This window comes from Cucumis sativus, chromosome 6 (genome assembly GCF_000004075.3).
Source record: "Cucumis sativus cultivar 9930 chromosome 6, Cucumber_9930_V3, whole genome shotgun sequence".
NCBI lineage: Eukaryota > Viridiplantae > Streptophyta > Magnoliopsida > Cucurbitales > Cucurbitaceae > Cucumis > Cucumis sativus.
Genome location: NC_026660.2, coordinates 23,929,855 through 23,957,130, shown reverse-complemented (window position 1 = coordinate 23,957,130; position 27,276 = coordinate 23,929,855). Strand labels below are relative to the sequence as shown.

The 27,276-nt window shown below is 31.5% G+C and overlaps 3 protein-coding genes across 12 annotated transcripts; 1 reads left to right on the top strand and 2 right to left on the bottom strand.

Annotated features, from left to right (window-relative positions):
- Positions 1-203: 203 nt before the first annotated feature.
- Positions 204-6,585, top strand: LOC101214405 (E3 ubiquitin-protein ligase RGLG3). 6 transcript variants are annotated; one of them, XR_004217768.1, is made up of 13 exons: positions 204-452; positions 952-1,028; positions 2,627-2,711; positions 2,795-2,935; positions 3,029-3,142; positions 4,077-4,174; positions 4,271-4,350; positions 4,426-4,531; positions 4,879-5,006; positions 5,350-5,493; positions 5,717-5,773; positions 5,928-6,045; positions 6,145-6,585. XR_004217768.1 is itself a non-coding variant. In XM_031888087.1 (13 exons), exons 2-12 carry the CDS (start codon positions 960-962, stop codon positions 6,009-6,011), a joined length of 1,095 nt encoding a protein of 364 aa, XP_031743947.1. In that variant the 5' UTR covers positions 205-452; positions 952-959; the 3' UTR covers positions 6,012-6,045; positions 6,145-6,585. The 6 variants fall into 6 exon arrangements, 4 of the variants coding, with proteins under 4 accessions (XP_031743948.1, XP_031743947.1, XP_031743946.1 ...); XR_004217767.1 differs by having other exon boundaries at positions 6,127-6,585; XM_031888087.1 differs by having other exon boundaries at positions 205-452; positions 5,361-5,493.
- A 785-nt stretch (positions 6,586-7,370) lies between these two features.
- LOC101214165 (gibberellin 20 oxidase 2) lies at positions 7,371-9,900 on the bottom strand. Its single transcript, XM_004143354.3, has 3 exons — positions 9,296-9,900; positions 8,274-8,595; positions 7,371-7,917 (listed from the first exon to the last, which is right to left on the bottom strand). The coding sequence occupies exons 1-3, from the start codon at positions 9,802-9,804 to the stop codon at positions 7,636-7,638; spliced, it is 1,113 nt and encodes a 370-aa protein (XP_004143402.2). The 5' UTR covers positions 9,805-9,900; the 3' UTR covers positions 7,371-7,635.
- An 8,559-nt stretch (positions 9,901-18,459) lies between these two features.
- LOC101219815 lies at positions 18,460-26,034 on the bottom strand. Of its 5 annotated transcripts, none has more exons than XM_011659434.2 (16): positions 25,904-26,034; positions 25,661-25,751; positions 24,107-24,281; positions 23,893-23,998; positions 23,681-23,763; positions 23,302-23,328; positions 23,025-23,194; positions 22,817-22,933; positions 21,904-21,984; positions 21,508-21,596; positions 21,224-21,280; positions 20,796-20,867; positions 20,379-20,624; positions 19,667-19,782; positions 19,290-19,403; positions 18,460-18,999 (listed from the first exon to the last, which is right to left on the bottom strand). In XM_011659434.2, exons 1-16 carry the CDS (start codon positions 25,952-25,954, stop codon positions 18,852-18,854), a joined length of 1,743 nt encoding a protein of 580 aa, XP_011657736.1. In that variant the 5' UTR covers positions 25,955-26,034; the 3' UTR covers positions 18,460-18,851. The 5 variants fall into 5 exon arrangements, with proteins under 5 accessions (XP_011657736.1, XP_011657737.1, XP_031743733.1 ...); XM_011659435.2 differs by having other exon boundaries at positions 21,508-21,569; XM_031887873.1 differs by having other exon boundaries at positions 24,973-25,751; positions 25,904-25,974.
- Positions 26,035-27,276: the final 1,242 nt, after the last annotated feature.

The following is a 27,276-nucleotide window of genomic DNA, read 5'->3' as shown; positions in this document are numbered from 1 at the left end:
AAAAAATGTTATTTTATTTGATTACATTTATAATAGTTTGTGTTATCTAATATATTAACGGAGTATAGGTTATTAAAGTTTTAGATAATTATTCTTTATAACCTGTTGGGAGATCATAGCTTGTCAACTCCCAATTAAGAGGATGAATTGCCCACCGCCAATATATATATATATATATTTCATAGACATGCTGCTGCAGTTCATCCATTAAAAAAAGGTGGAAAGTTTGTGGATTTACACCATTTGAACATGGGTTGGGTGCACGCATTAACAACGAACCTTTTCCTTAAAGTCTGAGATGACAAACACGAGAAGGAATCTCTTCAAAATATCCATTAATATCCCCATATTCAGAACCATTTCAGCTTCCCTTTTGACCTTCTTCTCTTTTTGTATCTCTTTCCCTTGCAGGCCATCCTAACAAAACCTCCCCTTTCTCCCTTCTGCTCTCTGTGAGTTGCTACTTGTTATTCCATTTAAACCATTTATTTATGCTTTCGACTGAATTCAACTCATCTTTTTTTCTTCTATTTACTTCATTTTGGCCCTCCATGACTTGATTTGTCTTCTGGGTCTGCTCAATATAGAGCTCTGAATTCAATTCACCCCCTTACTTAAGATACCCAGTTGCATTTTCGCCAATTTTAGTTACTGGTTTGTGTTATCTGCTTCAATCATGCGACCTTTTCCCTTTTAGAAGTTATGAATCGAGCTGGGGGTTTTTGTTTATGGGATGATCATAGATTTTCAATGTTTCATTTAGCAAGTTTGAATGATTTGACTTTAACAAGTTTAGAGGAAAAGGCATCCTAGCTAATTGATTCTTATGTCCTAGTTGCTCCTTAAATGTACATTTACCGTTCTTGAACAGCACATTTGAGATTGGGGAATCTGGAGTTACTGTATTATAATAACTTAAATGAGAACTTGCTTAAACCTTTTTGTATGCAGAGAGTTAGATGGATTCAGATCGTCATCGGAAAATAGACTACCGGTATATTGCTGATAATTTCAGCTCATTGGATCAGGTTCTCTCTTTTATTCTTGCTGATTATTTCTATGTTTGAAAGTATGCTGAACAAAATCTATATTATTTATACTTCATTACCTTTTTCGGTCTTGGACTTTTATTGAGATTAAGATTAGCAATGGCCCTTCCCATGAAAATTATGTTCAAGAACAAAAAATTGTTTTCTTTCTAAATTCTAATTAAATTTAATCCCACTTAACTTTTTTGCCTGACTTGATTGATTTTTCTAAGTATTGTTACGTGGATCAGATTACTTCATTCCATTGTGGTTTTGACTTGACCTATTATGCCAAATACAATGCAACGTCTTTTATATTTATTTCTCTTCGTCTGTATGTTCTATGCTTTCTGTGGACAATTCAGTACTAAGCCAGCTCTTTTATGCTATTATCCGCATAATACCATTTACTTGGAGCATACGTAACCTCCATTTAAGCTTTCTAAAATACTCCCAAATTTCTGATCAACTTAGATTTGAGGCTCTTTGTTTGATTCCTCTGTTTAGACTTACAAATCCTCATCCTTAGGGATATGGCCTATACACTGTCGATTTTGTTTTGGCTTTGGATCATTGATGTCCCCTGTTTCCTATGTGTAAAAATAATTGTTGATATGCATGAAATCACCAATGGAAACTTTCCAGTTACATATTAACTGTTTGTCATCATTTGGTTAGAATAACTTAGCGTCTTGGTTGTTTAGACATTGAAGGAGGATCTCTAAGGAAGAACTTTTGGATATTTATTGAACATAATGCATTTAGTAGAATAGGCTTAATGTTTAGTTGAATAAATGCGACACTCTCACACAAAATTAAAATAATGTGATACATTTAGCAAATCTCTTAGTCAGGATTCTCTCACGCCCCTCCAGATAGTCTTGCTGGTCAGGTAATTAGTGAAATCTAAGAAGATTCTAGACCTCTCATAAAGCCATGGAGTTAGTAATTGTAATTGTAATTGGTAACATCTTTTATATATTCCTCCATCCAAGTATCGTATAAATTTTGTTATTAGAGATGATAAGTTAGGGTATGCTAAAAGGAAGGAAAATGGATGAAGTAGAAGCAAGATTCATCCTATGCCGGTAATATATAGACTGTGGAGGGTGAAACTGGATTTACAGAGGACTTCTCCATAAAGTAGCTTAGGGGCATTGTTAGAAGGAATGAGATAGAAAGAATGAGATTTTATTATTAAGTGTTTTAAACAGCTTTAACTTTAAGACCTCCTTACTAGAAGGTTCCCAATAAAGTTGATGAGATAAGAAGTTGTGTGCTTTTGAGATCTTCTAACCAACTTTTCACGAGGAGAGATCTCGATATTCTTAAAATATGTAGACATAACAGTTACAGAGAATTTCTTGAGTTTAGAAGTTTTTCTAACTCGGCTCAATTCAATATTTTCCTATTTGAAGTTCTTTTAAACATTAAACTGTTATGTTAACAGTTAATTTCTGTACGTTAATTCTGCCTAAATATTTGAAAGTCAGTCTTTATATTTTCTCTTTTGTTTATTATCAATATGAATGTCACCGTACCCTCAAGCAGACATTCACACAAGTATTGCATACTGGAAATACATGAACTTCGTTCAGGTTATATCTGCATTGAGACACGAAGGTCTTGAATCATCAAATTTAATTCTTGGTATCGACTTTACAAAGAGTAATGAGTGGACAGGTGAATCTTTATTTACTCTACAATTGTTATGAAGGTTATGAATGCTTCACAGATAACTAGAAGTTACATTTGTCTGACTGCAGGCAGGTATTCTTTCAGAAGAAAAAGTTTGCATTCAGTTAGCAGTACACCAAATCCATATGAGCAAGCAATTTCTATTATTGGTCACACATTGTCTCCTTTTGATGATGATGGCTTGATACCTTGTTTCGGTTTTGGTGATGGTTAGTATTAGTTCTTTTAGATCCTTTGTTGAAGTGTTAGTAACAACTTTTTCTCTTGCCTAACTACCTTATTTTCAACTTCTTTTTCTGAAGCATCAACATGTGATCAGCATGTATTCAGCTTTTATCCAGATCATAGGCCATGTAAAGGCTTCAAGGAAGCACTTTTTCGATATAGAGAAATTCTGCCGTACCTTAATTTATCAGGTTCATTTGAACTTTTGAGTTAAATGTTTGTTTTTCTATTTATCACCATGTATTGCAATATCAATCATGATGCAGAGCTAACTTTTGGTATCCATTTGTTAACTTTATCATGCAACTGTTATGTCAATGGGGGACTTGTGTTGATATTATCAATTCCGTCAATTGATAACTTCAATAATATTAGTTCCATATGTTGACCATATGTGTCATCCATACAACAAAAACGGCATTTTGCCTATGGTTTTAGAATTTAAATAAGCTGCCTCTGATTGGGACAAAAATGTAATAATTTCTGTGGTTACTTCCATCAGTTCTTTACTTTCCTTTTCTATTGTGTATATGGATGAGTGAGGACATTGAATATAGAAAGATATTTGATTTTGATTTGCAACATCATATTCATTTTCTTAATCTCGTATGATAAGTAAGTTTAGATATTTCCTTGAGTTGATTCTGTTCATTGAGATTGACAAAATGCATTCCCTTGAATAGTTAAGTCTTATAATTTAAGATGAGGCAATCCCTTGAATAGTAAGTTTAGATATCTTTAGAGGTATTGCAAGGAAATTGTTCAAGAAGTTTGATCCAGTTGAGGCATTCGTTAAGGTGAAAGAACAATATGGGGAGCTTCCCTGTTTGCAAAGTGAACTAGTTTTGTTAATTGGTGGTAGCATGTTTTAGCAGCTCTAGTTAGTGGAAAATGGCTGTTGAGAAGGACGCCTTTGGGATATTAAATCTTAGCTTAGTGAGGCTTATTTCAGTAATTGTTAATTCTATGTTTACTTATATTATTTGAGGAGCTTTCCAGCTCTATATTTACCATCTGTTTAAATTGCTATCTGTGGATACTTTTCAAAGTGCTTTCCCGGTTAATGTAATTTCTTCTTCCTAAGTTATAATGATCCTAACAATTTACTCAACCTTATATATGTAGGTCCAACCTCGTTTGCTCCTGTTATAGATGCTGCGATTGGCATTGTTGAGAAAAGCAATTGGCAGTATCACGTCCTTGTTATTATTGCAGATGGACAGGTTGTTGGATGTGCTCTGTTTGTATTATCTTTTATTTCTCCCTATCTCATTTATGCTTCATTCTCTTAAGGCTTAAAATTGTATAATATTGAACAGGTTACTAGAAATCCTAACACACCACCTGGTAAATTAAGTTTTCAAGAGCAGGCAACCATAAACTCCATTGTTGCTGCAAGGTAAAAGTCAAACAATAACTTTTATTAAGTTCAGTAGCTTCTGTGCTTGAAGTCTCATAACATTTGAATCTCCAGCCATTATCCTCTGTCGATAATTCTAATCGGGGTGGGGGATGGACCTTGGGATGCTATGCATAAATTTGATGATAACCTGCCTCAGCGTGCATTTGATAATTTCCAGGTACTTGATTAATATTTCATTGAATCTACTTGTGTGGTTGTGTTTTTCATTGTATGGAATGGTCTTACGGACTATTTTGCATGGTTGGAGCTCTTTTTTTGTGGGCATGTGTTCTTTCATTTTTGTTCAATAAGAAGTTTTTGTTAAGAGGAAGGTATGAAATGGTCTTGAATATTCAATCTTACGGCAGTATCTTTTCTATATTCTATGTACTTCATTTAATGTTGAGGGTTATCCATAAACCACTTAGAGAAAAACTCCATCTCATGGTTGTCAAAAAGAAAACATGGGTGTTCAATTGTTTTTGGTTCAGTGTGTAACTTCACGGCTTCTCTCTATTGATTCAGTTTGTAAACTTCACAAAGATCATGTCTGAGAGCACAGAAGCGTCAAAGAAGGAAGCAGCATTTGCCTTGGCCGCACTCATGGAAATTCCATTTCAATACAGAGCCACCCTCTCCTTGCCAAATTCAAAGTAAGCCAGGATTTTCAACTTCAATTGAACAGTTGAAATGTCGTGTGTTTGTTATTTGGCATTCTGATTAACCAAGTGAATTAGCCTACATTGTGATTGTGTTATGTGTTATTTAGGATTTTAAGCCCAAGGTTCAAATAGTTGTCATAAAAACTCTCAAACCCTATTGATGTTTATGTAATTTGTATTATCTCATATTTTCTCTGTTAATAGCTTAATAAAACTACTCTCTTCCTCAGCCCGTGGATATAGCTATGTTGATCTTTATTGTTTACACTTTCTCGCTTTCTTAATTTGTTGATTTCGTAACAATTTCTGTTTTGGGTTTGGAAAAATAACACACACTATTATCAGGAGAGAATCTGTATATGGAAAAAGTGCAGGGCCACTTCCTCCTCCTCCTGAAGTCATCAATCATGACAATGCAGTTGCAAACCAAATTTTGGAGAATTCAAAAGCTGAAAAACATAGTTCCTCATCTGAATCGGTAACTTCGCTTTTATTTTATTTATGGAGTTTTCTAAGAATGAGAGAACCAAACATGTGTGGCTTTACAATTACTCTAGGGAAATTTTGTTGTACTCTTGGGGTTTAAGATTGATTAAGGCAACAAGTTGTGAGAGCCTTGTCTACTGAAACAAAAAAAGTTTCTCTTTTGTTTCATGACTTCATTAATATAAATTATTTAAATTAAATGTCACTTGTTCAAGGTCTGCCCCATATGCCTCACAAACCCAAAGGACATGGCTTTTGCATGTGGTCATACAGTAAGTTCTCTACCATTGAACTTTCTAACAGTGCTAATGTTTGACTAATATTTTCTAATGGAATAAAAAATGTTCGAATGGTTTCATATTCGTATTACTTGGCCAAGACACTCATGAATATTTGCGTACAATTCTTTTGTTGTTTTCTTACCAGACCTGCAAGGATTGTGGTGTAACTATCTCAACGTGCCCGTTGTGTCGAGAACCTATAAAGATGCGCTTGAGACTATATGCCTAAGTTAATATAAACTACTTCGTCATCACCCCTTAAGGTATCTTATCATTGAAGTTAGTTAATAACGGCTATATGAATATAGTACCCCCATCAAAAAATAACTTCCAAAATCTACAAGTATACTTGTACTGTACAGTTTGAAAACTGCTGAGGAAGATGAACCAACAAACATGGGTTAAGATACAAGTCTCTCTTTCTCTGTCACATCAAATGGGTGTTTCATTGAAAGAGGAATGTTGTAAATTTTCTCTTGTATAAGGAGTTGCATTGTAAATTAGTGTTCGAGACCAAGTATGTGGCCGAGGATAGGATACTCTCTCAAAAGTTACACCGTAAGAGTCAGAGGGATCTGCGCTGCAGTTATGTTTACGCAATACCAGAAAGCTGTAAAAGGAAACATGTTTGAGATTATTTTCCTTGTCAAAATTTAATTTATAAAAACTTGTTCATCTACTTGTAACAGTCTTATATTACTTCAGTTTTTAAAGTGAGTTAGAACATACAATTCCCTTTACCTTCTTTGTGCATGTTAAGTTTTATGGCATTTTGGCATATGAAATCATTGTGTTTGCTCGAAGCATTTACCGCCATCTCTGTTTGCTTTTGCTTGTGCCATCTGTTTTGACATAAAGGATAAAAATGATGGATTCATACTGTTCAAACTGTACAAGTAAGTCTACTGTGTTAGAGAAGATATCTCGAGATGGCTATTCCCAAGTTCTTCAATCTAAATCATGGGCATGGTTCTTTTGCCCAACAATTTTTCACTAAGCTATGTTCAAATTGGTTCTATTTAGGCTATCTAGTTGTTAAAAATGTTTTGAATGAATGTGGTCCAACTCGACCTTTGGGTAGCCCCTAAACTTTATCCAAGTGGTAAAAATCTTCCTATACATTTTCTAAACTTAAAAATAAATACTACAAAAACAATTTCTAAGGATATATTTTTAAAAACAATAACAAACTTTATTTATATAATTTTTGTTTTAAAATGTTGTTTAAGTAAGAATATAAATAAAATAATTTTTAATAATAATTAATGAATATCAATAAACATGCATTTTTCATCGAGTTGAAGATTGAAATGTTTATCATATAGAAACAAGAATCGATAACTCAACTAGTTGAATTATGTTCATGTTGATCATTTTATCTAGTTTTTGTAAGCTTTACTACATATTTCAATCAACCATCACCACACCAATAACATACATACCCAACCAAGGGATATTACCACCCTCCCTCATTTCATCAGCACTAATGCTCTCACATTTTTTCTTGAAAGAATTATAAGTTTAAAGAAGGTACATAGAAAAAGTGCAGAAAAATTAACCAATATATATATATATAAAGACGAGTGGGTTGAACAGTTAAAAATGCATATTATAAACATATAGCAGCAAAAGAATGGGAAAAACAGAGAGAAAGAAAGGCATAAAAGTGCCAAAAAGGCAGCAGCATGATTAGCATTTAGGCAAGAGAGCTTGTAAATAAAATATAGATAGAAACAAAGAGAAGGACAAAGCATTGGACAGCGGTAAGAGGAGAGAATAAGAAGAATAAGAACAAACTAAGAAAAAAGACGGGAAATTCTAATATATATATCTATATATATATATAAATAAATTTAAAATGGAATTTTTGGAGGGTGAGGTTTAGCTTGAAGCCAGTGGACAAAGCTTTGGAGTGTAGCAACATCAGCTCTGTAATGTTTTTGTGTAAACTCCAAAAGCTCTGACCATGTGAAATCAGGGTACTGTCTTGGCCCTTCTCTGCCCACCAAATCTTGTGGGGGTCTCACCACTTTATCATCTTTTGGGCACACAAAGAACACCAATGACCTTCTCTCTCTCTTCCTGTTCACCACTGCCCTATGCAGACAGCTCTTGTACGCTCCATTCGACAGTGCCTGCATTTTTTTTCTTTTAATTATTCAAGGAGGCTATCACAATACAAACAACCATTTATAAGAACTATAATTTCACTCCAATCAAAAGATTAGATGTTCAAATCTATGTAAGCACTTCAAACTTCGATTATAAAACTTGAGTTCTTAAACTTATACAAATGTTGAAATTGGACACACTCGAGCTTACATTCTCATAGAAATTGTAACAATTAAATAAGATTAGACGGGTTCAGTTTTTATCATTAAGAGGTCCAATTGAAAGTAAAACAAGAAATTGGTTTGCGACGTCCGGTCGTGTCGTGTTGAAAGTTATACGTGTATATATAGGAAAAGAAAGAAAGAAAGAAAATGGGTACCATAAAAGTGTCACCAATGTTAATAACCAAAGCATCAGGTCTAGGTTTGACAGAGAGCCAAGCGTTGTTAGCAAAAACTTCAAGGCCACCAACTTGATCTTGATGGAGAATAGTGAGTGAAGTTGGGTCACAATGAGGGCCTGTGCCTAAAGTCAGGCTTGCATTCTCACATGGTGGATAGTAATTGCATCTCATTATTGACTTTCCATCTTCAAAGAACTTCCTGTAATGATATCTCTCTACTCCCAAACTTATTGCTAGAAGCTCCATTATCATTAATGCTGTTCTTGTCATTTCTTCACAGTATCTTTGGTATACCCATCTTCATATATAAACAAAACACATCCCATAATTAAGTTATATACTTCAAATTACTTTATGATTAATTAAAATTAACCAAAATATTCATAAAATACAGTAAAATATATTTTTATCTATTTATATGATTATGATATATACTCATAGTAGTTTATCTTAAACTATTATATTTTATTATAATTTTAGAAGTTTTTGTCTATCTCAATAATCTTCTTTATTAATTCAACTTTACCAAAAGAGTAATTCTTGATTGTCTGTTTGAACCATAACAAACTTATTTTTCTTTTTCCTGTCTTTGAGTTCTTTTAATTTTTTTGGTTGTGGTTACAAATGGTTATAGCCCCACTAGCTGTAACACTCTTATGAAGGTGTTTTGTTTGAAGAAATAGAGTTGTTAATTTGGCTCATTGTTTTTGTTACATTGAGTTCATAAGCCTACACTAAATAAATATTATTTTATCTTTCATCTAATTAACTTCTTAAGTATTTTCGAAAAGAAAAAAAATAACAAGATTTTTATTTTTTAAATACCCATCTTTAAAATCTTATTTAATAATGAATTTTTTAAGTTAAACAAATATTTTAAAAACTAAGCAAACACAATATATACATATCGTATATATTAACAAAACTGAAAAATGAAAATCAAACGATTGGATATCGTAGTACTTTCTGGGGGGGGGAGAGAGTTAAAGAAGACTGACCCAGTATTCTCGAAGTCGCAACCGAACAATGATTTAAAGTGATGAAGAACATGTAGAGGTTGAGAATCATCATTAGAATACTCAAAAGAGAAGGTCTCTTTCCATGGAAGTTTTGAAGAGAATCTATCTGCATGAGCTCCTGAATATCCCGACACTCTCCCCGGTTTTTTCCCCACGCTTATTTTCTTCACTAATGGCATCTTAAATATCCCCTCCCCTTCTTCATACGCCGCCTTTATCAGCTCCTCTTCCACTCCGTGATTCGTCACCTGAAACACCCCATGTTTCATACATGCCATCCTCACCATCGCCGCCGCCTCCGCCGTCGCCTCTTCCTCCCCTCTCCTGAATCCCCCTAAGTCTATCAACGGCTCTTTCAACTCCCCTCTTTCCTCCCCTGCCAACTCCCCTCGTGGCCACACGAATTCCCTTGGTAGTTTCTTCTTCTTGTCTACCATCGTCGGCAATATTATTCCGGCCACCCTCCCCACCGTCGTCGTCGATTCCATTTCTTTTATTCTTTTTATTTTCTTTTTCCTTTTTATTTGGATGAGGATGATTTTGTTTCAAATATATATATATATATATATAACACTACAATATCGAATATGAAATGGGATGGAACTATATATATTTATACATACATATATATATATATATATATATGTCAATGTGGTTTGTTTTTGCAAATTGTGTCATGTCCTCCTGTCTCTATTATAATAAATGGGTTATTGTTGTCCTTTTTAAATATTCATTTTCAACGTAAAATATCTTCCGCTCGAGGATAGCTAATTGAATAACGTCATATGTACTTATGTTACATGTTGTGTTTGTTACCTTCTCTATCATATAGTTTTTAAATTTTTTGTATTCGTCTACTGTTATTAAATTGTTTGTCACATATATTTTCTATTGCATCTCTACAAAAGTTTGATCACTATAAATTAGTTGTCTATTTCTTGAAGTGAGAAGACAAAAAAAAGGATAATATGTATTCTTGTTTATCTTGTCTTTATGGTAAAAATTGATAAAATGGATAAATTATTTATAATAGAATGAAATGATTTTTTTTTGTCATGTAAATAGTTTTTGTATTTTTTAATTATATTCTTAGAAAAACCCTACTTTTTTTATAAAAAAATTACTTTATAATTTTATTTTAGTTCGTAAATTTTGTTTAAAAGTGTTATATTTATATTGTCAGTTCATATTTGCTTAGCTTATATTTATTTCAACCCACTTATGTATACGTGTGGATTAAGAAGTAAAATATAACATCTAAAATGGGTCTACGGTTGAATAATATTCCACAATCCCCATATTATATGTTCAAAAAATATAAATATTAAAACAAAAATGGGTTCTGAGAATTGAAATTTTCAATATGGAATATATTTAAATGATACTTTTTAAATATAATAAAATGAATTAATTTATTTATAAATATAATAAAAATTGGGGTGATAAATATTCCAAAAGTAAAATTTGGTATGTTTATAAATATATTTTTTAATAATTTTATCATTTAAAATAATTAATTAAAGTTTTGTGATGATTATTATTTTCATTCTCATTTAAACCATTTGAACTCAAACTCATGAAATCCTTCCTTGTGGCCTTTTTTCATCCTTTTTACTTATAAAATAACATGTACGCATTGTTTGATAATTATTTTATTTTTATAAGATGATGCATGTTTTGAGAAAAAATATAAAATTTCCACATATTGTTTTTTTGTAATCCTTGTATATGCTTCTCACGTACATTTTTTAAATTACTATCTTCTTTAAACAAAAAAAAAAAAAGATTGAATCCCATGTACATTTTCAAAAAAAAAATCTTAAAAGTTATTTTTGTTTTCCGAAAATATTTTCTAAAATTAAGGTAATAAAGTAAGAAATGTACAAGTATTAAGCAGTTGATTAATAACCTAGGTATAGAAAGCATAGAACTAAAAAGTAAGGTAAAAATAGTTGAAAGATATAATATCTATTCTATCAATTGATAGGAATGATAAAGATTTATCTAAATATTTATATTAATTTCCTTTTATTTATCTATACAACATATATGTTTCACTCCCAATAGAATGCATACTAGAATTGCAATTTCCAAGCTGCATGATCTATTTTTGAAAAATGTCCCAATCTAATAAATAATATTTTCATCAAATTTTGAGAAAGAGTCTCAAAATCAAACAATGTAATGAATATCTCTTACAAATTTAGTCACCTATCATACCCTCTCTTTATACTATTTGTATACTAAACAATCAGAAGGTACACACATTTTTATAGTTCCCTCATATTTATTGCAAACCTTAAGTACTCGAGTGACAGTAATTAAGTTGTTTTGAAGCATAATTTAACGATAATTAACATATATTACTCTGCTTCGAGTTAAAAATTCAAATTAAATCGGAATATCCAACCATTCTTATATATTGGACTTTTTTTATTTTATTTTATTCTAATAAACATGCTAAACTAAGACGTTAATATAAACATTAGAAATATTTAGTTGCCCGTGTTTCAATTTTGACTGTCTTAGGCCACCGATAAAAGTTCACACACTATTAGAAAATTAAAATACCAACATATTAGTTAGTAATATATAAATGAATGGAATTAGAAAATGATCTAAAATGTTTATAAAATAGATAGTAAACTTTTAGATTTATTATGAATAAATTTATAGAATCTAACATTTATTAAATTTTATAAATAAATATGTGAAGAAGATTTTCCATTTCCAAAATTTTTGCTTTGAAAAATGCATAAATATATATTTGTGATGCGAGAGGGAAGATGTGTAGAAAATTAATAATTGATAATATAATATACGTAAATGTTCAATTATTAAGAAAAGAAAGATGTAATATATATATATACACACACGTACGTGCGTCTATACAAATATTTATTTATTTAAGGGTAGAAGAAATAATTGAAAACTGTGGATCCACATCATCAATTCTATTTGATGTTTTGTGTTATAATTTTGAAAAAGGAAATGGGGTATTGAATTATTTTGATAGGATTGTTCATGACTCATCATTGAATAGCAAAACCATGCGGCAAATTCTGTCGTTTTTCTCAGTTTCCCTATTTCCCTCCGCTCCCCATACCCTAACTTTCAGATTCTCTTTGAAATTATTTCAACTTTTCTACAACATTACTAAACCCATAAACCTAACCTTCCAGTACATAACAAAACATCAAAAGTTTGAAGTGTACTCTTTCAATACTATCGTAATTATTTTCCCTAAATATATTGTGTTAATATTTAACGTAAAGATCTTTTTCTGGAGTAATTAAGCATAATAGTTAGGAAGAATTAATTAAGTAGAGACTAGAGAGGAGGAGGAGGAAGTTAAGAAGAAGAACAAATAATAATAGGAAAAGAAAAAAGAAAAAGAAGGGCAAAATGGTACAATATGGTTTGTTTATTTGATTCCAGCTGCTGGTTGCAATTGCAGCAGTGTCAATGTACTTTGTGTTTGTGGTCTCTTCACTTCACACACACACAATATATATACATCTTAAACCCCATCAACTTTTCTTCACTCTTTTAGGTAATTTCTTCCTCACCCTATGATTATCACTTAATCATTTCAGAAACTATAGTGTAACTTTCTTTAGCCATATTAAGATATAAATAATAACAAAACAAACCCATTTTTCATTTAAAAACTATATATAATATATGTGACTAGCAATCTTTGAAATTATGGTGGAAATTTATGTATCTTAACAAATATGGAATTAAAATTGGTAGGGATTTGCACAATTTTTCAGTTTCAACCAATTAAACACATTTGAAGTATCTCAATTATTAGAGTGTGCTCAACTACCGAGCATAGAAGTAAACAAACAATTGATTTTTTAAAAAAATTGAGGCATATTTTTACAGAATTTTATATTTGTCTTTTTTCATTGTCATTTTCATATGTAGGATGGACTTTATGGAGAATACTAAATAGTTATATATGTAGCCTAGTTTTTTCTTATATATATATAAAAAAAGCCCATTTGTATTTTATTTTTTAAAATTTTTTTACTTTCGAAAAAAAACTATTATATGGATAAAATAATATTCAATTTTCTAAAATTAAAAATAATTATGTGAAAGAATATGTTCGAGTGGGTCAAAATGAACGAGGTGAATGATTTCTCAAAATTTTCAAAACATCTTTTAACATTTTTGTCTTGTTGAGGGCAATCTAGGGTAAGGGTAGGCTACATAAGACCAAATTTTTTACAAATCAATATATATTAGTCAATAAAATGATAGGAAGAAAACAAGAAAGCAAGTGACTAGATTATCATGTCTTTTTGTTGTTTATGCCAAGAAGTAGCTAAAGACCAATAAAGTACACTCCCATTATTATTACTTGAGAAAAGACACAGCATTTCACCATGATTAACATTCACTGTTTTTTATGAATAATATACTTCAAAATTCATGAACCCAAACTCAATTATTTCTATATTTTATGCCCAAAGTTAGATACATATCTAATCATACTGAAAAGAAAATCAAATCATGATGGATTAGACTTTGAACCTCTTGAAAGATATAATAATATATTTATTTCCAAATTTTCTCCATACATATTTCACAATGAGAGTAGTACATGGTTGCAATAAAAAAAAGTGATGTGACTAATGTTATTATATACAGCTATTTTTCATATTCAAGTGCTTATACTATATATATATATGTGTGTGTAGTAGTTTAATTTGCATGCAACTCAGGTTATAAAGTTAATAATGATCAGAAGTGCATGCCTTGATCTCCACCTACATCATCGGACTAACTTTTAGTTGGACTATTATAGAATAAATAAGTATATTGTGTCCAAAGGAAAGTGTAATAGTTGAGTTCAAATATATTCATTTTCTTCCAACACCTATATAGCTATAAACAATTAGACAAATTAAAAAGAAAAAGAAAAATCAACGACAGTAACTAGAATAGGTTTCGCATGGAGACTTAACATCAAACAAGGGGTTTGTCGACACACCCCGACAAAAGGAAAAAAGAAAAGAAAAGAAAAGAAAGAAAGAAAGAAAGAAAGAAAGTAGTGTAGTTGTCTTTTGGTAAATTGATGGTACAAAATGGCCAGGGGGAGGAGGGGAGGAGGGGGAGGGGAGGGCGAGACAGGAAGCAGACCAAAGAGGTTCACGTGGGTTTTATTCGCATGCACTCCCTCTACAAACCATTTCCGTCCCCACCCAAATGGCTCTGCACGTGCCTCTCACGTGAATCCATATGGCTTTAGTTCTGTGGGTCCCCCACCCTCTTCTTTCTTTCTTCCTTTCTTTCTTTCTTTCTTTTTCCTTTCTTTCTTTTTATTATTATTGGTGAAGAAGAATTTCATGGGCGAAATCAAACCATGTGACATTTGAATACGATATTTCAAACCTCATATTCATACCCTAAATTAAATGCTCTCTTTTTTCTTACATTTAATATATATATGATTTGTATTCTAATCAATTTGGTTACAACCCTAGCTGGTTGGTTTTATTATTTTTTAAAAAAATTTGCTTATTAAAAAGAATTTTTTTTAAAAGAAGAAGAAGAAGAAGATTTTTTGTCTTTTCCTCATTAATTTTATACACCACTTGTTTTGATTAATTTATTTTCTAATTTAACAAAATATTAATTTGGAAATTTGGAATGTTAATTTAGCTTATACCTTTCTTATTTGAAAATTTGTATACAAATATATTATGTAGATTCTTATATTATCTTTTTGGAATAGTTATGGTAGGTAAAAGGTTTATCTTAGCTTTTACATAGACATCAATAAAGAGGTTAGAGAATATAATACATTTTCCATTATTGAATCTATAAAGAATTTCTATTTTCCTTTTTTTGTCATTGTAATCTATAGTGTGGAATCAAGGAGGATGGGAAGATTGGTACATTTAAGGGATTAGGGATTAGATTCTTTACGGGGGGAAATCTCTTTATTTCCTTTTATTGAATAATTTTAGATTTTCAAATTAGAGAATCGTTTTTTTTGCTAGCTAGCATAGACAATAACTTAATTTTAAAATGAACTATGGCATATAATGAAATGATTAATTAAATCCAAAAAATCTATCAACATCACAAACATTAAATCAATATGAATCATTTCACATTTGGTTGGTTGGTATAAGAATTATTGTGAGATCATGTCAAACCTACTATTGCAAATTAACATGAAAGACTAAAATGTCACTGTTTATTGGTGATATACATTGTTAGACACTAATAGACATCTATCGGTATCTATTGCACGATGACGATAGATACAAGTAGATGTTATCACTAATGAATACTTGAATTTTGTTATATTGTTTCAAAACAACTCTATATATATTATTTTTAATTAAATTCAATGATGATAAGAGTTGAAAAACACCAACAGTCCAAACATGATCAAAATAACAAACATTAGAGATCCAATTTTCTACTCGCTTCTCCTGTTACTATATTCAAAGAATAATAGAGATAAAAATGGTTATATACAACTTAACAACCTCAAAAAATTTGAGAATTTTTTGGAGTTGTAAACCCTCTCACCTGATTATTTGAGACTATCATTAATGAGAGGTGATTTGTTAACTTATTATATATATATTGGGTGGATTTCAACCAATTCATAATAGTTGGTTAGATGACAGACATAAATGAAAAATTTGAAAGCGTCGTATTACTACAAATTATGAAAATATATTCCTAGTTTGAAATAGTCAGTAATATTATTATTGTGATGTTTGAATATTCGTGATATATATATGATGATGAAAAGAAAAGAAGGGATGAAGAAGGTAAAAGAGAAATGGTATAAATCTGATGATGTTGAAATGATGAAGAAGACAAGAATAATAAAGGATGTCAGAAATGGATCTACCCAGGTGGTGTTTTATTATGTCCACGTGAAGCTAAGTCGTCAGCTTAGAAAATGTTTGGTGTGTTATAATTACACTTCTCTCTCTGCCTCCACTTACATTTATGGACTCAATTTATATTCTTTTTCAAATGTCTCTCTCTCTCTCTCTCTCTCTCTATATATATATATATACATACATACATACATATATATATATTGAGATGTTAAAAAGGATACAAGTTTCTTTCAACAATTTAATACCTTTCCTGTGGGCCTTTCTGAAATGGAAGAAGGGGAACATTATTTCAACCCCATATTTAATGAGATTATATATATCAAAGCTGTATTATATTCAAACAAACACATCAATAATAATAATAAAAACACTCAAGTTTTAAGATCGATACGTGAATAAGGAAATATATTTTAAAGATATGATATAATACAATTTAAAAAAAGGGTTAAAAGAACTTAGAGTGATTACTATTTGTAATTGAAAGTTAAGCATGGCTTAACTAGCTTACATGGAATCCAATTTTTTTAAATATATAAAAAAAGTTAAAACTATTTATAAAATATATAGAAAAATTTATTAAATTCTATATAATTCATTTAATTTTTTTATTATATTTAATAAACATATAGTTTTTTTTTTTTTTTTTTAAAGTTGGAAAATCTAAATCTTTATATCCTTGATTTACTAAAAAAAAGATGTTGGGTTTAATTGGTATCTATTTCTTACATTAAATTGTAGTATTTTAAAAATAGAAATATGACGCATGTACTTAAGTATATACATCAAAAGTATTCTTTTCGTTATACTTTATATGTCAAAAGTATTCTTTTAATTGACTGCTTTATTTGTAAGACTTTGGAATATAATATCATCATCAATCAAGTAAAGGTGAAGGAATTTCAAAACTACAATTCAAATAAGATATATAGTTGGGATGAAATCATCTTACATTGATACTTATGTTAAGGTTGGTATTTAGTATACACAGAATGTGTTTAATTAGTTCAATTTGTCAGGCAATTAATTTTAAAAGTAAGTTTATTAAATGTATAGTATGTTTGGATAATTTAAAAAATAAGTTATTCTAAATAAAAACTAGAGTATTTGGAAACTTATATTAAATAATTTTTTTTAAAAAATAGTTTGTTGAAAAATATTTTTTTCATAATTCAATTCAATGATTTATCTAATGTATTTTATTAATTACAATCCATTAGCTTTAGTTTATTTTATATAGGAAAAGTAATTTTAGGTGCTTTGGGACAAACAAAGGATGGCAACAAAATAAAAGAAACTACTTGTTAATTGTATTTTAGTGTTTGAAAAAAAAAAGTATAATTGCAAAAAATATCCAAGAGCTATGATTTTGGACAATTTGTTAGATTTTTTGTGACAAAAATACATTTTAATTTTTTTTCAAGAAATCAAACACCCATTTAAGAATAACTACTAAATAAATATAAAATTTGATAAACGTCTATAAGTACTATCATCATCTATCGTTGATAAACAACTAAAAAATTGCTATAATGGTAAATATTTTCAACAATTTTACTATTTAAAACTATTGCCCTAAATTATCAAAATTAAAATAACATATATAACTAAAAGGTATAAATTTGGCAGTAAATATCAGAATTTACCAAGGTATAAATGAAACGTGAAAATTTCACACCTCGACGAAAAAGCCAATCAATATATTTTTCGTGTGTATATATATTAAGATGTTTGATAGTAACAGTGCCTAGCCAATGTCGAGATATAATTATTATAGGAGGAGAATAATTGGGAGAGTTAACACATATAATAAAGTAAGAAAGGTGAAAGGTGAGTTAATACAAAATAAAAGAAACGTGTTATTGGCAAACCTTAATTTTTTTACCCATTCAACTTAATTAACCCAATTTGGGGCCAGGCCTAAATAATTAGATATCTTCACTCTCATCCTTAAAAATCTATTAGACATTTGTTTTTCTTTGCAACAATTTTAAGGTACGTATTATTAAGTGGGAAGATTGTGAAACCTAAAAAATTTAATGATATCAATTAGGACAACATATTTGCGTCTGTTTCTAAATATATACCTTGTTAAAAAATTCCATCCTTATGGAAGATCTTATCATTCATTTCTAGTATAACAATTGGTTTTGAGATGAAACATGTTTATCCAAAACGATCATAAATCCCATACAAGTACTCAATGGGGGAATTGACACATAAATCATATATGCAGATCTCACAATCTTTAAAACATATATATGATATCGAAATTCTTTGTCAATTGGTTATTAAATTGAATTGAACTTATATTTCTCTAATGTGCCATGTAGAGACATCTCAGGTGTAGTGTAAGTATGCCTTGCTCATGGAGATCTAGCTATCAGAACACTGTACACATGCATAGACAGAAGGGTTTCATATGTGACACACGAAAATCAATGGGGACACAAACTACACCTTGACACTATACATATGGCCGGTAATTTTGGAGTAGATTTTTTTATTTTGAAATGCATGAAAATAAATTTCACAAGCATGAGATTACTCAAGATGATCAGGAAAAAAATTCCCATGCATTTAAATTACAAAGAACAGATGAAACCTATATCTATCATGTAAAACTGTGCTAGAGAGAGTTGTTAAACTGGTGTTTAGTTTTCCTCACTTAATGACAGATGCAAAGCATGTTCTGCCTCCTTCAGAAATAGACTGGTTAGTTCCTTCTGACCATGGCGATAAACAATGCTACACCATTGGTTCCTGCTCATCAAATTTTGTGGCTTCTTGTCGTCTAATTCTCTGTTGCAGCCAAGGAGAAAGAAAAACGTTAGTAAGAACTGATGAACTTCTTTTAAGGTATAATAAATACCAAAGATGGGAAGAGTTTGAGTTTCATTTCAGCTCATACTAAAACAGAAGAATTTGAAGCTACTGGTGTCATGCATATATCTAAGGGTTAACATTCTTGGTTTAAAGTTTTACAGAACTCAATTTGGTACTGATAGACCTCTCCTCACAAACTCATCAAGAAAATTACAAACAGAATATGTGTTTTAAGGTTAAACTTAATAACCAATAAAGGATGGTACCTTGCAGAATTCTGACACGAGCCATTTGTGTTCATGTCTTCAGTCACTTGGGCCTCTTTTAGCAGCTTAGTGTCGCTGTCCAGAGTTCCGGTGCCTTCTTCAAGATCCATCATCCTAAAACATGAACGGTTATTGTCATTAGCTCAAAACTCGTTAGGGATGCCTTGCAAAAATGCTTTCTTGATAGTATAGTTTCACTAGGATAGTCTTCACATTATTGTTCTTAATCTTTATGTTCAGGGTGTAAAAGAAACTACATTCAAATATCCTATTTTGTTTTCTCTAGACTCAAAAAATCCACCAACGAGTTATGAGTAATATTGCACTTTGAGTATAGAAAGAGAACAAACATCACTAAAATGAAATCTAGCGATTACTTCTTTTGAAGAAGATCAACAAGCAATTGCAAAGCTCCAGAGTCACCACAAGCCTCCCAGACTGCGGCTTGGACATCAGTGTCAGTGGGCTCCCTATCCTCTTCAGGTCCAACAATCTTAAGAAGAAAAATAAATACAATTAAAAGAATCAAAGGCCACATAATATTACTTCAGAATATCAGAAATTGCATATACATTAAGAATTATCAACAGCATGCTCTTGCTCTCTCACCACAATTTCTCATTCAAGAAAATTTCTGCATAACATCCGGTAAGAAAACATCTAAAGAGTACTAAGAAAATAGATGTTATCAATTATTACTATGTTGAACTTACTGGAATATCATAACAAAAAGTAAAAGATCACATTATTCATTGTCATTGGAAGATTATTCTATGCTCTCTTTGTCTATTTTGTCCGCAGTCTTTATTTCAAATCGGGTGAGGTGAGACCAAGAAGTCAATTGTCTGTGAAAAATGTGCATCCTGATTTGACCTAATGAAAATCTGGTTTCTTGAGGTCTCTCGTCCTCATACAAAGAGTTGAACCAATCCTATTTCTGTGAAACAAAAGTGGGTAGGGATTCTCGTATCCAAGGCCTAGTTACATCTACTTCCCGATAATTATTATCGAGTGTTGCATCATGTATTAGCCAAGCAACAAGGAGCCTAAGCATATTTGTTTAAATGGGCCCAAAAGTTCTAGCCCTACCTCTGCCAGTAAAGATGAAACCTGCATAAGCTCGTCCTCATCCATAGATATAGTTCTCAATGCACTTAAAAATTTCTCAGGGAATATCAGCTTGTCCAAGTAAGAAGGTAGCTTGCGCTGACCACTCCAGCTGTAATTGCAAGCTCTGTTGCTGCAGTCTACATTTTCTTTGACATTTGAGGTTTTTGGTGGGTGAAATCCATGATCCAGCAACCTTCTTGGTAAAAGACACCGCATTTCAGCCTTCTGTTAATGGGTAGGAGTTATAAATACAAATTCAAACTTGTTAGATTGAACATGTTTTTCCAGACAATTAATCTACAAAACATTTAAACTAGTCAGACCTACAGTCAGTTAAATATAATATTCATTGAACAGAATCTAAACTATGTAATGCAAAATGTAAAAATAGTTAACCTGTACTCCAAGAAGCTGTAACTTTGAATCAGAAGAGGAAGCATTCTGGATTGCTTCTAAAGGATAGTGTACCTGCATACCATCCATCAAACAACCGATTTTCGTATTCACGGAAATAAATCTCTATTAGCGGGCGGTAACAAAATTTGAAAAGCCAACTAATCTGAGTTGGTTTGATTGGTTTGACTTTGTATAATTGTAAAACCAAAAATAATCAAATTGATTTGCCTGCTTTAATCAGTTTGGTTTTTTAGTTTTTTCATATTAAAGAAAAAGGTAATATGACTTCTCTTCAATCTCCTAAACCGATAATAGGCTTGGGGTCGGCATTGACCAAAGACTGACCCAAACCGACCCACTTGCATACCCCTGTCTAAAAAAAGGAAGGACACATTGTCAAGGAGTCCTGTAGTGTTAGATAGCATTACCATGAGATAATCATCTGGATTATTTTCCATGACAAATCCGTAAAGATAAAGGAGCTCCTGCCATAGATGGGAAAAATCTAACCTTATCAGAATGAAAGAATAGAAATAACAAATAAAAATTTCATTGTGTAAACGAATTGCAACGCAGAAGAAAACTGCAGATGCAACAATTTAATCTAGAGTGAGCTAAAGATGTTTCCTTCTATCATTAGATGCTTAGAAACAAAAAGATGAAAGCATTATTCACGGTTCAGGAACAAGTTTTTGAAAATAAAAATTGATACCTCATTCCCCTTGTTACCGTAACTGATTGAAACCTCCTCCAGTCCGGACGACCTTGAAATGGCTTTTCCAGATATATCATGGATAAAAACTGTTAGAAAATTCATTAACATTGTACTGAAGAGAATTGAAGAGTGATGACTACGAGGAATAGATGGTTTTATGGGCTTTGGGAGGAAAAAATGAATTTTAATGAAAGAAAATAAAGTGGTCTTCTCTTTTCCATCAAAGTTGAGGATTTAATCTTCTAAGCACCAAAGCTCAAAGAAATTTGATGGGACTAAGGGAGCACTCTAAACCATACGAAACAGAAAGATTAAATAAATAGGTGGAGAAAGGTATGGAATTCTAACATACACATTGAAGAGAAAAAGGCATTATAAGAAAAATCGCAATACCAGAGAGGAGGTACATTGAGAAAGGAACTCCAGTAGTGGACCCTGTTCCATCAACTTCCCATGTTGCTGTTGCTTTCAGATCTAAAAGTATAAGACTTAGTCAGAGAGTGAAAGATGATCACAAGAATTTCACAACCATGTCCAGTCAGTATGAGACAATGCTTTGACAAGCGAAAAATCATCAAATAAAAAATCACTCCATCCAACAGCTTCAAATAATTTCCAGACAGCACATTTAAGAACAATGTTTTCCTATTATTCTTCAATTTATCTCAACAGGCATCTCCAAGTCAAAAAGCCAAAAACAACTAACTCAGCAAGAAGAGATCCAAAAACGAAAGGCATTAACCTTGATATCTTCACTCTCCTTACCACACATGATGCATCTTTGAGAAGACATTAAATGCTCTGACCAGTATATAAATATAATTTACTGTATCTATTAATTACCTTATAGTATGATTTTCTAAGAGGTATGTGAAGCGTGCTTAGTAGTTAACACACCTATACCTTCCTTAAAGTTGAAGTTTCAATCCCCTGCACATTTGCTCAACTCAAAATAAATAACTACAAAAGATTGCTCTATTTAATTTTCATGCTTTCTCATAAAACATTTGATAATAATGAATATGAAAATGCAATTATTAGTCCAACATTACATACTCCTTTCTTATTTCCATTTTTTTAAATTAAAACTTGTACACCTGAACTTATCTTTGACCTGATTGATAGTATATTTATGTAGCATGATTCTATTGATGAAAAGAAAAAAATTAATAATAATACATTATTGGTTGCAATGAAACATCGTCCATAGAGAATTTGTTGCAAATAATGTGAAATAAGCACAAAAGTGAACAAAGGGATAAAAAAAATCTACAGTACTATTAAGATCTGATAAATTTCTACACACCATGATTGCAAAAGTCAACGCCAGGAACAAGACCCTCCACCCAGACAGTTTCTTGTTTTGAAGACCCAAATGTTTCTCCACTAGCTGCACTATCAATCATCCGAGGATCTTCGCACCCTGAGATTGACCTAGTTTGTTAGTTCAAGTAAAATACTTTATCCTCATGACATCACAAAAAACAAGCTTAAAATAGCACAAGAGTGACCACCATCTTCATTCTTAACGCAAGCCAACTGCACCTTGGAGACAGCAGAAGTTGAAACCTCAGCAGTTTCTTCTATCAAGGAGTCACTTCCAACCGCTTCTTGAATTTTAGGAAATACATAATCATGCGGCATTGGAATGTTCAAGGCACGTGCCCAAAAAATGGAATTTGCCCTGCAAAAGCAATCATGTTCGATCTTGAATGAAAAATGAATGGATAGTTAAGCAGACGAACAGTAAACAAGATTAAAATTAAAGAAAAATCCTGCTAATTGGCATACCATAGGAAATCTTCAAAGCTCACCTCCCTGAAAAAAATAAAAACAGAATATAGCAAATAAAGTGACTTGCCATTGCACCAATGAATAACATAATAATACAGCATCCGGTACACCTAAGGGATAATTACAGAATGCTTTAAACACCGAAGACCATTGATGGAACAGACCTAACCAGGAACTACATATCCAAGGACCTCTCAACCCCTTCTAAGGATCTATGGTTCCTCAAAAGAAAAGGAACTTAAAGAATAAAGAAGACACGATCTTATATCAAAGTAGGAAAATTTTCCAAGGACATACAGTAAAAAGTAAAAATAGAACTGTTTCCAAAGGATCATTTTGAAATAAAAGGAGAAAATGGAATTGGAGTTAGACAGACCTTCCTGTAAACCCTTCAAGAGTCAACAATCTACTAACCAATTTCTTCACTTTATTTTCATACAATGACTGCAGTGAATTTTTCTGCAAAAAAAGAAAAAATGATAATGGAACAAGATAATTCGTATAAGCATGAGACGAGAGAGTAGCAACTATTCTGTAATGAACTGACAATAAGGTTTTATATAAAATATACCAAAGTGAACTTTGCACCTGTAATTCAGTTGCTCGATAAAGTGTGGTACCCTTCAGTTCCAAAAGCTCGTTGTCAGTAAACCAAAGTGGATTCCCAAATCTTGTAGGAAGCACATCAAGGTACCTAATAATAAATCACTGAGATCTCACCAACTATAAGACAGAAAAATAAATGATCATTTAGAAAGAATGTTTGTCATAAACATAACTTAAGAATGTTAAAGTTACATACGGATTCCATGAAGAATTTTCACGCAGCCGCTCAACCATGAGGAACAAAATCATCAAAAACCTATCATCTACTTCACCTTCTTCATACATTGCTCTACACTCTGGTCCATAAAGAGGATCTTGCAAAACTCTCATTGGAGTGATTGCTAGATCTAGGGGAACAACTAATAGAACCGCTGCACAAGTAAGAAAATGATCTATTCCCCTGAGAAACTGAGAAGTTATGACAAAAGTTACCCTGCTACTACTATCCAACATGTTTCCAAGAGCAAGTTTGGTAATTTTTCTTTTCCAATAAGAAACTAAACTTCCATGCAAATATTGATTAAAGGAAACAGCGAGGGAAAGAACAAGGAAGTTAAGACAAGAATTTCCAGATGTTGCATATGCACATTAAGTTGTAAGCACAAAGAAAATCTCAACCAACATGCTGGAGTCAGAACCAAATTTTCTCAAGCAGATGCCTTCTTTTCTAAGTTTTGGTACATTTCCTATATTGTTTTGCTTCTAAACTTACCAAAAAAAGGCTTCATCATGTTGTCCCAAAAGGACGCTCCCCTTGCCTTTGAACCCTTGGTAGAAAGATTGATGATCACAAACTTCTAAAGTCCTTTCAAGAGAATGTGACTCGAAACCAGGAAGGAAACAACATACTTGTCTGAGGTTTTCCAATGTTCCTTGCATAAGTTGCAACAGGAGAGGGACAATGGATGGTGTTTGGTTTTGGAAATTATCTCGTATTTTAAATCCTAATATCTTTAAGTGTTAATTTCAAAGAAAAATTTGAACTTTTCAAGGCTCTGTATTTCTACCCACTGCAAAATTCAAAGAAAACAGACTTGCAAGAGAAAACGCTTGAGCTCTTACCAGTCAACTCTCTCATCTTGGCTGTTGGAAGGCTCGCAGTTTCATAGCAAGATCAGGAAGCCTATCCACTTGGGAAAATTCTAGCATGTTAAGGACACATCCTTCTCATCTCATAATCAGCGACCATTGTGCCATATATCATCATCATCATCACAGAGAAAAAAGAGTCTAGGAAATTGGCTATAGAGCAGCAGAAGCTCGTTCTACACCCAAAAGGAAGATTACTATTTCTTCCTACCTTCAAATTAACTCTGTCGTCCAGCAAATTTCTTAGAAAGTATTAGGCCAATTCCATTGACTTAAGTCACTAGAGGTACTCTGCAGTAACTCAATCACCAACCTCCAGTGTTAAAACCAGATTTAATGTTAATGAAAATCTTGGCACCAATATGAAGTTGGGTAGAATTCATTTTTATGAAAAATAACTGCTATTTTCCCTTTTTCTTTATTCTTTAATAATACCTTTAGTTAGAATTTCTTGAATGGCACATCTAGGAAATTAAAAATCATTTTCAAAATGGGTGGTGAGTATACAAAAATAAATAAATTTTAAAATGATCACTCCCCACATAGAAATTCATGAGCTTTTAGCGGGATAGGCAAAAACTGAACAATTTGGCTGCAGAATCAAATACTGCCGCAAGAATATAATCTATTGTGAAAAAACAAAAGTCGAAACTTAGAATACCATCAGAGGCATAGTTGGCGGAAAAAAGGCCACACCCTTTGCTCAAATCACTGTACTTGATCGTGCAACCTCGAAGGTCTGCTCCATTAACCTGAATTGAATCCCCAATTAATAAAAAAAATTGAAAAGGTGCAACTTTTAGCAGAAAATTAAGTGTCCGGAATCAGGGTAGCCAAAACCACTAAGGTGCTGAGTAAGTTTCTGATATAGTTTTCTAAGTGAAGGCAAGTTTAGTGTTGTTACCTGTAACCATTGGAGAAACAGTTCGAGATTTGCTTGGTCGGAGTTGGCCATTTTCTGCTACCTTTAGTGTTGCGTTTTAGGCACAATTACACACAATTGTGGGCGATCACCCAAATGACCAAAGGGACACTCTTGAAAACAAAAAAAATATATAAATTCTCTAAATCTTAAAAATAGAAAATTAAAAATCCATAAAATAGCCTTACATATAATTGATTTCTGTCATATTGTCAACTAAAAAATTGGTGAACTCAGTTTTTAAACGTTTTTGTCATACTCTCCATACTTATTTAATTTCTCAAACATTTGTTCTTTATCTACCAAAATTTTACGGGTTCATAAACTTGAAATAAATACATTGAGAGTTCTCCTCTACGTATTTATATAATTTAATCACACTATACTATACGTATAGAATGTCCATTGAACAGTGTCGTTCTAAACGGGACATGAATTTCCGAATACACCAAGAATGAGAAAAGGAGTGGAAAAAAAATTGTTCGTAACACGGGGTCGGGACGGGAATACATTGTCGACCAATCCCGATTAAAAATATAGTTAGTTAAATATAAATATTTATTTATTTAATAATACGTGAAATGGTACCCAAAAAAACTATGTTGTATCTTTAGATGTAATTAAAGGCTTCGTTAGAATATTTATAAATTGATCTTTAATTTTTTTTATATAGTTTTTTGAATTTTATGGATGAATTTCTAAATGTATATTCTAATAATTTTTACTTTTATAAACAATCAACTAGAATTTGACATTTTAATAGTTTTAAATAATAAAATTGATAATATTCTATCGAAAATAAAATAATATTGAAAATTTATATACATTTCAAATTGTTGATTGAAAAATGAGATTAAACTTTTCTAAAAAAGTTTACTCCCTTTCTCGCATGAAAATTGGTGGACATGGAGAATGGGATAGGCAGCGAGGATGGAGACGAGCATGCCCTTTGAATATCTTGAATTACCATTGTTGTATTTTAGGATTAGTTATTCTTTAGTTAGGGTTTTCCTCTCATTAATAGATCATTTATCAAAAGTATTATTCATCAAAATTCCTAAGCTTTGCTCTATCACTCGGCCCTGCTCCGTCATGTGGACATCTCTAAATATGTATGTGTTGATCTTTTTAAACACTCAAAGTTAAGCGGTAAAATAAATCAAAATATCAAAATATATTTATAGATATTTTTTAGTTTGGTTATTTAAAATATGTTTGTTCATGTCTATCACTTTTAATTTAGTATATTTATAATTCCAAGATTGTATTGTTTTGATTTTCTAAAAGTTCCAAAGTTACTACGGAAATACCGGGAAAATTTGAATAATAATGAAAAGAATTTGTAGACTTCAAAA

Excerpts from the sequence above, each read along its gene's own strand:
- LOC101214405 (XM_031888087.1), top strand. The coding sequence starts at position 960 with ATGGATTCAGATCGTCATCGGAAAATAGACTACCGGTATATTGCTGAT. Across the intron at positions 5,494-5,716 it reads ATAGTTCCTCATCTGAATCG|GTCTGCCCCATATGCCTCAC; the intron begins GTAACTTCGCTT and ends CACTTGTTCAAG. Across the intron at positions 5,774-5,927 it reads CTTTTGCATGTGGTCATACA|ACCTGCAAGGATTGTGGTGT; the intron begins GTAAGTTCTCTA and ends TTTTCTTACCAG.
- LOC101214165 (XM_004143354.3), bottom strand. The coding sequence starts at position 9,804 with ATGGAATCGACGACGACGGTGGGGAGGGTGGCCGGAATAATATTGCCG. Across the intron at positions 8,596-9,295 it reads TGCGACTTCGAGAATACTGG|ATGGGTATACCAAAGATACT; the intron begins GTCAGTCTTCTT and ends TTATATATGAAG. Across the intron at positions 7,918-8,273 it reads ACATTGGTGACACTTTTATG|GCACTGTCGAATGGAGCGTA; the intron begins GTACCCATTTTC and ends AAAAAAATGCAG.
- LOC101219815 (XM_011659434.2), bottom strand. The coding sequence starts at position 25,954 with ATGGCCAACTCCGACCAAGCAAATCTCGAACTGTTTCTCCAATGGTTA. Across the intron at positions 23,999-24,106 it reads GAAAATTCTTCATGGAATCC|GTACCTTGATGTGCTTCCTA; the intron begins GTATGTAACTTT and ends ATTTATTATTAG. Across the intron at positions 19,000-19,289 it reads TCGTGTCAGAATTCTGCAAG|AGAATTAGACGACAAGAAGC; the intron begins GTACCATCCTTT and ends TGGCTGCAACAG.